Below are 13,720 nucleotides of genomic sequence, written 5' to 3'. Positions count from 1 at the left end.
AACTCGATAGGGAGTCAAAGTTGTGGGGTCAGACAACAAATTAAGTTCACAAGCAATGAGTGTCCTGCATAGTGCAAAGATCAGCAATTTCTGAACTGAAAAACTCATAGTTAGCTACCTTTGTGCGGTAGTGTTAGATCCCGTTCACACCAAAACTTAAACATGTTTTGAAGCTGCTTTCTTCAACTCTATTTTATTTTTCTTGTATTCATATAGGCTGCATAAAGTGACGTTTGTTGACTTCCAAAGTGACACATTGAAAATACAAGTTAACGATTACTTGAAGTTTAAGAACATTCTGTTAAACTAGACATGTCTCGCTGGGCTGAATGTGATTTAGACTTCTTGTATCTACTTTCTAAAAATTATTGCACCTTTTAAAGGTGAGACCATCCTTCATATACAAATTACATTTATTTCAAGACTTTTAATCTTTCCTCTTTTGAAAAGGACCGGAAAAATGGCAATTTTGTCTGTACAACTGACATGTAACTTGCTATTCTTGCAACTTTGTCGAATCTGCCCCCAAACCACTGAATGCTAAGCCGTCGTTGACGAGACGGACGGTGGAGTAGACTTCAAAACAGAAGACAATAATTAGGAACGAGATAAACAAGCTCGCCTTTCTTGAATGTTTTTCTTTTAATGGTGATTTGGTGAAGTAAAAATCAATGCAAAAGTCCGACGCTGTTGTGTTGCGTACCTGTCAAGAAAAAAAAAACAGAAGGTTTTACATGACACAAGCGAAATATTCAGATCTCGGCTGTATACACTGAGAATCCGGTAGTGCCTCAGGTCATGAAGATATTTAATTGTCTGTACTTCGATGAAATAATTTTCGATCTAGAGGTCGAGGTTGGTTCCATTCCGCACTTAGTAAGAAAATCATAAGGTTTTAGATTGCGACTCAACAAAAACTTGCTGCTGTTTTATTAAAACAGTTTATGTGGATCGATATATATATATAGCGCAAACAAAACAGTTAATCACAGGTATTCTAACAGAAATAATGATGACAATATAACAAAGAAAATGTTGAACGATACATAGTGGTTACTGCACGAGAACAAGAAGTTGTAAATGTTATGTACGAGTGGCAAGTAAATATCTCACGATTGAGGGCAGCGAGCGATTGAGATACGCGGCTCTGATTCCGGATATGTGGTGATCGTATTGATCCTGCCAGTGTTTTACGTCGTGATAAAACTCTCCAGTCCATTAAAAAAAATCAAGAATCACCATGAAAAATAAGAACCAATGAGAAACGCTAGATGATATACCCCTATATTTACTTACTATTTGATGACTTCCAGGATTCACATCCAGCCTCCTACAAATAGTGGCAATGTTATCAAATGGATTTCTGATGACGTTAATCAGTTTGATTGGAATTCCTAGCACTTTCTCCAGTTTTCGCAAATCGTGACGCCCTTTTTCGTGATGCAAACGTGCAGTAGTCACAGATGCGTTTTTGTCTCCAATTACCTGAGGAAAATATACATGGAATCCTATATCATAGTCAGTTTTACTCGCACGATTGTGAATAAGCGACCATTGCTTGGGGCAATAATTTACTCGTGCTTCGTAAACAAAGGAAATAAGTCCCATAAGACTTAGCGTTATGCAATGTATCCCTATAAGTAGACCACATAGGAAAGCTTCAATGTCTTACCATTAATCAATATTTGTAAGTAATCAATTTTATTAAATTGAATCCATTAAACTTGTGGTTCCAGACATCATATACTAATGCATATTTACAAAATTTAGAAATCGCCCCCTGGAAATGATAATAAAAGTAATGCTTACTGCAATACGTATATCGCGTGCGGCTGATTTATCATTCACTTCCAAGGAAAAGTGAATCGAACTGAAGTAAAGGAACACTACAAGAAACCCCGAGTGACTGAAGTCAGGACTTCCTAATCCAGTTCTTTTCATGACATGGGCCCTTTCAAATATCTCGTACCTTAAGTTTACTTTTGCAATAACCTTGCCAGCCTCCTTTAATGTTGTAGCAGTAGGATACGGAGCTGTCGCAAATTGACGAACGACTTCCAAACATGGCCTGTCGGCGCGAGCGAGTATGTAAGTCATAGAATATCCTCAGCTTGCGCTCATCGTCTGTTTGGCTAAGATCTTTAAAGAAACTGTCAAACTTATAAAGCAGATTAAACTCATCCGAAATAATTATTTCTGGATGGGAATCTGAAACGGCAGCCACCAAACTATGACTGCTTCTTGGATGTCCAACGAAGAGCACAAAAGATTCAACATTGCGATATAAATATGTCAGCTCACGCTCCAGTTCTCCTTGAAAGAAGAAGAAGAAAAAAGGCGATTCAGTGACTTAATTAAGACAAAGAGAGTGTCCTGAAAAAAAGACGATTAATTCACGGAAGTAAATAAGATTAAGGGAAGGGACTATCAAAATGGTTTTTCACTTAACTAAGAAAAAAAAAACGGTTTTGGTATAATTCTCGATATTCTGTTTTTTTGCCTTGGCTTTGTCCATCGTTCTTCCTCTTCATCCGTCATTAACTGTGCACTGATGAATGCTTTTCTACTCAGGATTTACCTTCCCATGTACGCTTTTTTTAAAATTCGCACCTAGATTGTGACTACGGGTCCTTCGCTCAAACTTGGGTGAAACACGATGCCAATTGCCGCACAAAAGAACTACCATCCCCAAGCTAATACAAACGAGACCAAATTTGAGCCTTTTCCACCCACAGAGGCCGCTGAAATTCGTACGATTTGACATCAGGGATAATTGTGTAGACAGGCACAAATCAATCATTTATAGCCGGTCGTGTACATAATCTACACACGTTAAATGCTTCTTCGGTGAAATGCTCGTTTATTAAGTTAGGAAGCTGCTAAGCAATCGGTGATTGGCTTACACAGGAAATATCCTAACACTGACTGTGCCTTTTTATTTTGAAATAATTGAATATGATTATTCAGTTTGAGTATTAATCTCTAAGAACTAACGAGTATATGCAGACAGCTTGATACAAACAATAACGACGAAAAGTTATTTTCATGGGAATACTTAAATTTCGAATCAACAATTTTTTAGAAACGGATTCTACGATAAAAATTGATGTGAAAAAGCAACGACGTTACAACCGCTCGACAGCCATTTTCAAATTGAATGATAAAATTTTTATCATGCTCTCATATAACCAATTGTAAAAATGCTAATGAGATACAGACTAAAACTTTGAAATATTTACATTAAAACAATACAAGAATATTGCGGCAAGAATGAAAAAAACGTTTTAAGGCGGAAGAAACAATATAAAAAGTGGATCGATTGGGTAAATACTTTTGCATGGATCGAATCATAGACTCTGTTTGTTCAGTTTTGGTCTGAGTACGCACATAAAAAACATTTTAATGATCAAACAGTCCATTTTACTCAGACGTTTCTTCAAAATCTTGAAATTTCTTTCGATGGTCTCAGGATCCTTTCCACGCTCGTCCTTTACGTGATTGCCGATTATTGATATAAAATCCGTTTCTAAAAATTTGTCCATTCGAAAGTTGAGTATTCCTGTGATAATAACTTTTCGTTGTTATTGAATCTCTAGGTGAGCATCCAAGACTGCCCCGATGAGACTAAGATCACTTCAAGCGTCGAAAAAGTTTCGACACCATTGTAAAATGCGTTGAGCCGTAGCTCTAGATGTCCTCCAGAGAATTGTCCTAGTGAAATTTTAATTGGATTTAAGGAGTTAATTCAATCAAATAGAAGCATGTTAATTGAGTAGAAGTATCCTCATGGCAAAGGTAAATAGTTTTCAAGGCAATAGATAGAAAATTAACAATTCGAAGAGCTGAATTTTTAAATGACTTCGCGCAAAATACAAGATAAAACTGTATTCATAGACAAAATACGGTCAAAAGCAATTACAGAGATATTCTTCATTTAGATTTTAGGAATCTATTATTAAAACGCGAACAACATGACAAAGCACATTCAACATAAATGAATTTCATTTAAGTACAATCAAATCAAGGTCTTTTCATACGTATATAACTTTTCGATTCTGTGCAGTCGTCCTTCGTGTAAAAACCCAAGACTATTCATGAACTAAGGCTTTCAAAACCTCTTGGCGAGAATGGAATGATTTCAAGATTCAACTTGTGTCAATCCCGCTCTCACTTATAGCTCAGTTGTCATGGAGTGTTTACGGAATAGTTAAAATTTATGCCTTAAATGAGGTGATTCTTGCAGGTTTTGCTTTGGAGTTGAGCTTTATCTTTGGATTCTCTGAAATCATTGGATACCAATAGTTAAATAGATTTTAATTTTGAAAATATATTTTTAAAAAAACTGAAAGCTAAAGATGAACAGCAATGCCGGATAATCTGTTCAGTTTTCGTTAAAGAAACCTCTCTACAACTTGTAATAGTTCACAAAGATTCACCATAGGAGTTTACTTACCATTAGGTTGAGGAAGGACGTTAGAAAAAACATCGAGGGATGGACGAGGGTACAGATTGATGCAGAATAACAAAGCTGTTACGAGGAGAAGCAGCGAGGCAATTACAAAGTAAACACGAAAAGATTTCATTCTTGTAGAAATCCGTTAGATTCATCACCTACCTACAAAAGCAAAGAAAAGCAGATACAGAATTTTGAAGATTAACACTGGCTTCAATGCAATAGAAACTTTTCTGAAAGAGAAAGGTGCTGTAATATTGAGATAAAGTTTGTTGACATATATCTTTATACTATTAATACACTATTAATCATTTCAATAGGTTTTTATTCACTTACTAGTAGCAATCAGTCGATCGAAAATATAATAGATAGAATTTTACTTTCCTGCAAAGGTAGCAAATTATCTATTTATGATAATAAATATTTTCTGCCAGGGCATTTGTTGCAATAAAAAAAAATGCGATGCGTAGTTTTTCTTCAAACTTGACAAATATTCCTTTATCCATCGCACCTTCCATAGGGGTATCATTTAATCTTAAAGATGTCAAATGTTTAAGAGATAGTATGAACATATTGTTGCCAAGCTTCAGAAAAGCTTCCCATAGTAGTAAGATAATACTGAATAAAGATTAACTTTAACATGAACGTTAGAGGTTGAAACTCAAAAGTTAATATTGCATAACAAATTCAAATGAGAAATGATTGGGTTCAAAACTGCAAAGTAAAGACACTAAAATCATGCCTCTTGAGTAGCTAGGAACAAAACCATTCTATATTGAAATCTTATCAAACAGTTTCTAAAAAGGTGCAAACGTTTAGAATATTATTTTGTTTGACTTATAGGACAAATCAATGTTCTCGGCATAGCTCGTTTGGTATTTCTACATAAAGAAAACTCGTCGTCACTGAATCTCTTCTATGCTAGCGATTGTTGGTGTGTAAGAAACCTCCCACTGAATCTTAATAAGGTATCATTTATGATTAATTATAATTTGCCAGATATTGGCACATTTGATGGGTTGGGTGGAGGGGACGGGCATTGAGTTGCATCCCAATTAAGCCTTCTTGAGAAAAGATTATGCCTTTTTTTGTTGACTCTCTCTCTCTTCATTATTTATCGTCCATCATGAAGACTCCTTGAGTGCATTTGTTCTTTGTTTTTCATCGGTCTAGAGCCCACTAGGTGACCATCAAATAACTGCCTGCATGTTATGGCTTTTTCATGCACGATACGCTCTATTTGAGTTTGGCCCCTAATGGTATTCTGCTTATGTTAAGTTGTGACAACTCTGATTATCGAAAACGTCGTAACAGAAAAGCAAAAGTCATTAAAAATATTCCCGTCAACGAAAGACAAGCATTCACTGTGTATTTAACAAATAGATTCCAAATTGCCGTGCGTCTGTTCACGGCAACTTGGAATCTACTTGTTTTTATATAATAAAGAATTAAAAAAAGTTGTAACCATGACGTCATCTATGCGTCTGTCCTCCAATAGATCATAAGTGAGAACCAATCAGAATGCGTGCATAACTGAGCTTATTATATAAAATCCAATAGTTGATAAATAAAGTGTTACAGCTCGATTGGAACTTGAATTAACTAAAATTTGCATCCAAATTGACAATTTTTTCTCTTTTCAACTGAATCATCAAGGTATTCTTCAGCCTTCGAAAAAAAAGATAACAAGTTAAGTATTCTACTATAAAAAATAACGTTAAAAAGCAACCACGTTTCGACCGCTCAAAAATCATTTTCAAGTTAAAGGATGAAAATTTTTGTCATGCGTTTATATAATCAATAGAAAAATGCCAATGAGTTCTGCCTAAGACTCTTAAATATTTACATAGAAACAATACGAGAAAATTGAGGCAAGAATGATAAAAAACGCTGGGGAGAAAGAAACAATATTAAAAGTGAATCGATCAGGTAAATACTTTTGCACGGATCGAATCAATCTGTTTGTTCAGTTTTGGTTTAAGTTCGAGAATAAAAAGCATTTCAAAGATCAAACAGTCCAGTTTACTCAGACATTTCTCCAAAATCTTGAAAATTATTTCTCTGGTATCAGGATCCTTTCCCTGCTCGTCCTTTACGTCTTTACGTGGTTGCCAATTGTTGATCGCTTGTGTTCCTCCACACGTTAATGAAAGGGTCGGCTCGTGAAGCCGACATAGTCTGCAACACGCAGTCCACACTTAAAATAATAAACAACGTTTTTGTTGATTAACAATTGGAACTTAGTGTTCTTTCGGCTTGAATTGTCCTTTGATCTTCTGACTTGTGTAAACTGGCTGGACATCGACATCAATCTTTCGGCTGAGATCACCGAGTTGGTGTCTTACCACATTTGCTGATTTGTGGGCTTTGACCGGTAAGACAATTCTGATAAGAGCATCATGTTCATCGAACACTTGTTGTTTAGTACGTACATCCTCAGTGACTTTCATTTCAATAAAATGTCTGATGGTATTCTCTACGAGAGTTTCAGGATAATGCAGGCGAGAAAAACCTTTTTTTCAGAAGTTCACATTCTTGATGGAAAAACATCCAGCTTGAGGAGAGTTTAAATATACGTTTTCACCTTGTTTTCATCAGAGAATGTTTGTACTTTTCGTCAACATGGCTTTGGTAATGCAATAAAAGTCCAGTAGCAGTTTGTTTCACATAGACCTCCGTGTCTTTTCTGGGACTATTTCTGATAATCATCATTCCAAGAGAGCCGTTTGCCGTTGTTCTCGAGTTCAATTGTAAAACTGAGTGAAGGGTGGATTTCATTCAGTGTTGACAAGAAAACGGAGGCAGATGAAACATCGAGCATTTTGCTAAAGGTGTCATCTACATAGCGCTTATAGAAAGCAGGCATCTTGTTTTAGTTTTCCAATTTTTCTTCGATATGGCACATAAACGCAAATTTTTTCCTGTCATTTCAAAAGAGGAAGGGTTTTAATCAGTTTCTTTTGTCCAAGCGTTTTTTGTCATTCTTGCCTCAGTTTTCTCGTATTGCTTCTATGTAAATATTTAAGAGTTCTAATCGGTATCTCATTAGTATTGTCTCAATTGATTATATTAGCGCTTGATAAAAATTTTATTCTTCAAGGGTTTTAATCGGTTTCTTTTGTCCAAGCGTTTTTTGTCATTCTTGCCTCAGTTTTCTCGTATTGCTTCTATGTAAATATTTAAGAGTTCTAATCGGTATCTCATTAGTATTGTCTCAATTGATTATATTAGCGCTTGATAAAAATTTTATTCTTCAACTTGAAAATGACCGTTGAGCGTTCCAAATGTTGTTGCTCTAAAATACTTTACTTGTCATTTTTTTTTGGAAGGCTAAAGAATACCTTGATGATTCAGTTTAAACGATAAAAAAATTGTCAGTTTAGACGCAATTTTTAATTAATTAAAGTTCCAATCGAGCTTTGACACTTTATTTATCAACTATTGGATTATACACATTGAATGCTTGTCTTTCTTTGACGGGAATATTTTTGATGACTTTTGTTTTTCTGTTACGACGTTTTCGATACTCAGAGTTGTCACAACTTAACATACGCAGAGTATCATTAGGGGCCAAACTCAAATAGAGCGTATCGCGCATTAACAGACAATAACATGCGGGCAGTTATTTGATTGTCACCCAGTGGGCTCTAGACCGATGAAAAACAGAGAACAAATGCACTCAAGGAGGCTTAATGAAGGGCAATAAATAATGAAGAGAGAGAGTCAACGAAACGACGGAATCTTTTCTCCCAGAAGGCTTAATTGGGATGTAACTCAATGCCCGTCCCCTCCACCCAACCCACCAAAAGTGCGAATATTTGGCAACATATAATTAATCGTAAATGATACCTTATTACGATTCAGTGAGAGGTTTCCTAAAAACGAACAATCGCTAGCATAAAAAAGAATCAGTGACGACGAGTTCTCTTTATGTAGACATACCACTCAAGCTATGGCGAGAACATTAAATTGTCCTATAAGTCAAATAAAATAATATTCTAAAACACTTTTTAGAAACTGTTGATAAGATTTCAGTATAAAATGGTTTATTCCTAACCACTCATGAGGCATGATTTTCAAACTCAAACGTTCATGTTAAAATTAATCTTAATTCAATTTTATCTTACCACTTTGGGAAGCTTTTCTGAAGCTTGGCAATTGCTAGTCCGAGATGGTTTAGAATAGAGATCTCTTGTTGCTAATTCCACAAATTCCCTGTAACAAGAAACACCAACAAAGTCACATAACATTTGTAAAGTGCCACGTGGATTCGCTATCAAATCTCGGCTGTATACATTCAGGATCTGGTAGTGCGTCAGGTTCCGCAGATATTGAACTGTCCGCACCTAAGTGAAGTAATCATCGATGCACAAGTCCAGCGTTGTGTTAGGTACCTGTCAAGGAAAACATAAGGCATTACATGACACAAGCAAAATATTTGAAAAATCCAAGTATGATCACAAATTTCCTAAAATAAAAAAACTAAGAACAAACAGGGTAGACACTAACTAAAAAGTGTAAAAAAAAAGACAACAGAATAACCAGCGGTAAATGTACACGAGAGTCGCCCTGAACAGAAAGAAAAAAGTTTCCTTTGACTTTCAGACAATTAAAAAGGTTGACTGTAAACCCCCTTCTATTTACTTAGTATTTGACGATTCCTTGGATCCACATGCAATTCTCTCCGACATATGGTAGCGATGTTATCGAAAGGATTTCTGATGACGTGAATTAGCCTGAGAGGAATATCTACTATTCTCTCTAGCATTCGCAAATCATAAAGCCCTTTACTATTCTTGAGAAGTCCAGTAGTTATAGCTGTCTTTTTGTCTCTAATTACCTGAGTAAAATATCCTTCGCAATATTTTTTTCGTGGCAAATATTCAGTAACGGGGGGGTCACACGTATTGGACAGTAATTTACTCGGGCACTTGTTGGATAGAGGGAATTATTCCCTTAGATTTGGTGTTGTGCAATGTTTTCCCTTAAGAGAGAGTTTGAATAGAGGCCACGTTTTTTCGATGTCTCAAACTGAAACCGCTACACCTGTGGCTCCAATTCTCGATTATGCTAATGTGTATTCATAGAATGAAATATTAAGCAAACCTTGAATAAATAAAAAATAGAAAAAAATCACCTTGAGTTTCCTTGCCAACTTCCATTAATATTGTAGCAGTATGAACTAGAGCAGTTTGGTGAACGATTTCCAGACCTGGCCTGTCGATGTGAGCGAGCATGTAGCTCAAAGAATATCCTCAGCTTGCACTCATCGTCTGTCTGGCTAGGATCCATAAGGAAACTGTTAAACTCATAAAGCAGATTAAACTCATCCGAAACAATGATTTCTGAATGGGAATCTAAAATGGCAGCCACCAAACTATGACCGCTTCTTGGATGTCCAACGAAAAGGAGAAAAGTTTCAACATTGTGATACAAAAATGTCAGCTCACGATCCAGTTCTCCTTGAAAGAATAAAGAAAAAAAGGCGATTCAGTCACTAAATGTAGAAAAAGAGAGTGTCCTGAAAAAACGATTAATTCAAGGAAGTAAATAAGATTAAGAATTTTTTAAAATTCGCACCTAGATTATGACTAGGGTTCTTTAGCTCAAATTTGAGCGATATACGAGACCAAGTGCCGTACAAACAGACCTTTGTCAATTTAGATGTAAATTCTAGTTGACTCAAGTTCCAACTGAGCTATTGCGCTTTATTTATTAACTATTGCATTATATACATTGAATGCTTGCCCGATGAAAAGTTTGTTTAAGAGGAGAAACTGCTTAGCATTAGATGATCGGAACACAACAGACTGAACAGTAAATATAAACAGTTATTCCCGTAAAAATACATGAAAATTTTCCTTAAGGATGGATAGTACCTTGGTGATTTAGTGTTAAAAAAAAGAAAAACTGTCAAATTTACTTTTACAATTATCTCTCAAGGGAGTTCCGTCTGTTGTTGATGATATCCTACTGGAATATCTTTGTGCCATCCTTTGATATGCTAAGTCGTGAATAAGCTGCTTGTTTCTCTTAATTGAACCCTAAATAAACTCAATAAATTAAAAATAATAGTAAATTAAAAAAAAAAAAAGAAAACACCGGTTTAGTACCAGAAAGGCGTGAAAAGACCTAGACCAATATGAATTGAAACAAATATCACTGAGATAGACCGCGAATCCTGGTGGAGGCTCCTCCAAAAGCTTCCTCCTGGAGGCTTGTCCAAAATCACCGTACATTTATCAAGGCAAGATGATATGCCCCCTTGTAATGAACTGCACAAAACTGATTGAACTTTTGAAATTCACAAAATCCTCAGTTCAAGAGTGATGAACAACTACTTTCGAGTCTGCTATAAGCTGGTGGCCGAACAGTTTTTCCAAAACCGTAAATAAATGATCTGCAAGACAGTAGCTAATCAGGATGTGGTCAGGAGACAGTCTTCATCTATCTTGGCAACAACAACATGTAGATGAGCATTGAACAAAGCAGCAAGAAGGGTGTGCCTACTTCTGTTGTATCCAATGAACAAGAAAAAAATCCTGACTTTGTCGTAAATTCTGGCATCAACACTGTAAAATGAAAAGAGCCAAATTGACCCCAAAAGCCAAATTGGCCCCAATTTCTCGAGGGCCAGTTTGGCTCATCAAGGTTCGTTTTGGACTATTTAAGCCAAAACGGGCCGAACAGGTACCATTTCGACCCCTCCAAAATCTGAATTGGCCCCTATGAATTCTACTTTGGAACTTTTTCTCAATTTGGCCCTTCCAAGAGCCAAGTAGGATTGACCAATTTGGCCCCAACGAGGTGCAATTTTTGAAAAAAAAAAAGAAAATATAAAAATAATTTTCTTTTTTCGACCATATTTCGTTCCCTATACTATTCCTTATAAAGTGTTCAAATTTTCAACGGTTCCTCTCGTAACTGAACACCGAGTCACACAACGAATTAATCTTTGGCTTTTTCTCGAGACGTGAGCGTGAGCTGCCTGTGATGGCATTAGTCGAACCTAGACCACGTGCGTCGGAAACAATAATCATGATTATAGCAGCGAATTCGTCACTGAAGAGGCTGTTTCTTGGCTACAGTCGCATGGAATGAGACTTAAGAAAGGAAAGGTAGGCAAAAGAAATTTCTTAACAACGTATTTTACTGTAACTTTACATTCACAAACTTGACCGCTCCATTGATCTTTGTTCGTATCTTATCTTGCAGAAAAAGACGGTTGCGATGGCCAAGATCTCCTTGCCATCGCCCAAGATGCAGACGTACCAAGGCACTACATCCCTATTATAAAAGAGTGTCTAAAGCTCAAGAAATTGATCGCAATGAACGTTGAACCTAGAGATGACACGAGTTCTTCGTCGGTACGATAATTAATTTTCCCACCAGAAAATTTGACGCATGAATGGTTCGCCTCTTCTCCCGAGTCTTGTTGAGTCTCAGCGGTTTCGCAACTAAAGTCACGTGATCAAAATTTGACGACGAGAGATAGAGACGGTTACAGTTCGAACACTGCATTTACACAAGATGGATTTAACTTATTTCAAGATTCTCTGATTTTAGGATCTCTCACTCTGAATTCTTAATCTTTTTCTTGAAAAGATGAACTGATATTTTTATGTCTATGTCTCTGTTTGCATCCACTTAAGCTGATTTTTTGGCTCTCACTCTTTCAGCGTGCAGAATCAAGTCCTTCGAGTAAGACGGTTCAAACGTCGATTGATGATTCAGATAACATCAGCGATTATGAAAATTTAGAGGTGAAATTGGCACCGAAAGAAAAGGGTAAATCGCCCAAGGATCTCTGTTTTACGGCCGAGGCGACAGAACTGAGCACTGTCTAAGTAAGTTCTTGTATATTAAACTTAGCAGGATGGTGAAGAGTACATTATCGATTACTTTCTTTCGATTATATCCTAAAGGAAAACACACAAGGTGCCAGTTGGTCAGTTAAAGATGACAAATCACGGGGATTGCACCTACAAAAATGGCGAGATTTGCTTTATTTTTATTGAAATATATTAGATATGTATTTACTTGCACCATGCATAAAACAAAGTAAACCCAATTTTTAAATCTGGTAAATTAAAAAATTAGTGAATTGATAGGATGTTATCAGACAGTTTAATTTTTTTGAAAACAAATATTTACCTACAGGTTCCTCCTGAATGGCTTTCAAAATTCCAACTACCATCGAGGGTAAGAAACTTTTCTTTGTTTTGTTTTTTAAGTCTACAAGCAATCCTTATTTATTCATGAATACTGAACTAAAACTGAAGTGCATAGAGGTATGATTTCTTTTCTTGATAAGTACATATACAGTTTGGTGAAAATACATCATTGATGATCACCATTATTGTGTTTTTACTTCTTATGCACAGTTTGCTTACAAATATTTTGCAACTTTGTAGTTGCAAAAATTTACTGTTCTCCAACAACAAATTAATTTGCTCATTTGTTTGTTTTTTTGTACAGTTCTCTGCCTCAGTAGAGTTGGATACCCAGAAGGGATATCTCATCAGCAGCCTAAAGTACTCTGAGCAACAGTGGATTGCAAAAAAAAAAAATTATTGCAGAGTATCCTTGTATGGTTAGCAGGATACTAGACTAAGTTGACTTGGAAACTGAATGAATTGGTATGGTATAAAAATCTATTGCTTCACCTCTTCTGCTTGCAGTGAAGAGAGACAATTTTGTGGTGCTGAATCTCTTGCCTTAAACTAAAAAGTTGCAAAATAATCACTCACACCTTTTAAATTCATAACCTTTGTTCTTGTGTGTTTGTCATCACATGCATTTAATGAAGTTGTGACCATTTTGGAGGTACAAGTCCAAAAAACTGCTACTTTGGTACTAAGATGAACAGCTAAAATTTCTGAGCCTATTAATTTTGCCAATGAAGTCCAGATACAGAGGTTCAAGTACTTTGGGGTTGTATTAATTTTGCCTTTTTGTTTATTTTTTTTGATTTTGCAATTTTTCAAAATATTCCTGTTGTCAAACCATTAGATAAATATTGGACATAGAATAGCTGATTTTTTTCAGATATTTAGGGAGTCATACATTAGTTTTTCAAGTCTTGAATGGGAGACAAATTACACACATTGAGCTTAACTTCCACTTCCATTTCTGGTGTTTTTAACTTATAGTTTTAGAAAAACAATATATATATGTAAATGTAGGGGTAGAGTCTACCTTGGCATAAAGTGCTCAATGCTGTGGTAGCAGAGCTAAGTATACATAAGTTAAAGAATTAAAGAGGAC

General features: G+C 35.9%; 1 protein-coding gene, 1 long non-coding RNA gene and 1 pseudogene across 5 annotated transcripts; 1 reads left to right on the top strand and 2 right to left on the bottom strand.

The window, feature by feature from the left end:
- Positions 1 to 175: 175 nt before the first annotated feature.
- Positions 176 to 2,894, bottom strand: LOC149048878 (uncharacterized). Its single transcript, XM_089201046.1, has 4 exons — positions 2,611 to 2,894; positions 1,970 to 2,313; positions 1,297 to 1,485; positions 176 to 703 (listed from the first exon to the last, which is right to left on the bottom strand). Exons 1-4 carry the CDS (start codon positions 2,798 to 2,800, stop codon positions 497 to 499), a joined length of 930 nt encoding a protein of 309 aa, XP_089057172.1. The 5' UTR covers positions 2,801 to 2,894; the 3' UTR covers positions 176 to 496.
- Positions 2,895 to 6,309: 3,415 nt separating this feature from the next.
- On the bottom strand, positions 6,310 to 7,358 carry LOC149048877 (uncharacterized; annotated as a pseudogene).
- A 4,143-nt stretch (positions 7,359 to 11,501) lies between these two features.
- Positions 11,502 to 13,582, top strand: LOC149048876 (uncharacterized). 4 transcript variants are annotated; one of them, XR_016184904.1, is made up of 5 exons: positions 11,502 to 11,571; positions 11,669 to 11,820; positions 12,133 to 12,300; positions 12,614 to 12,655; positions 12,932 to 13,582. It is a non-coding gene; the product is annotated as an uncharacterized LOC149048876 (long non-coding RNA). The 4 variants fall into 4 exon arrangements; XR_016184902.1 differs by having other exon boundaries at positions 12,379 to 12,655; XR_016184905.1 differs by lacking the exon at positions 12,932 to 13,582 and having other exon boundaries at positions 12,379 to 12,886.
- Positions 13,583 to 13,720: the final 138 nt, after the last annotated feature.

Source organism: Pocillopora damicornis, chromosome 3 (genome assembly GCF_964200805.1).
Source record: "Pocillopora damicornis chromosome 3, jaPocDami1.2, whole genome shotgun sequence".
Taxonomy (NCBI): domain Eukaryota; kingdom Metazoa; phylum Cnidaria; class Anthozoa; order Scleractinia; family Pocilloporidae; genus Pocillopora; species Pocillopora damicornis.
This window is presented reverse-complemented; position numbering and strand designations above follow the sequence as displayed.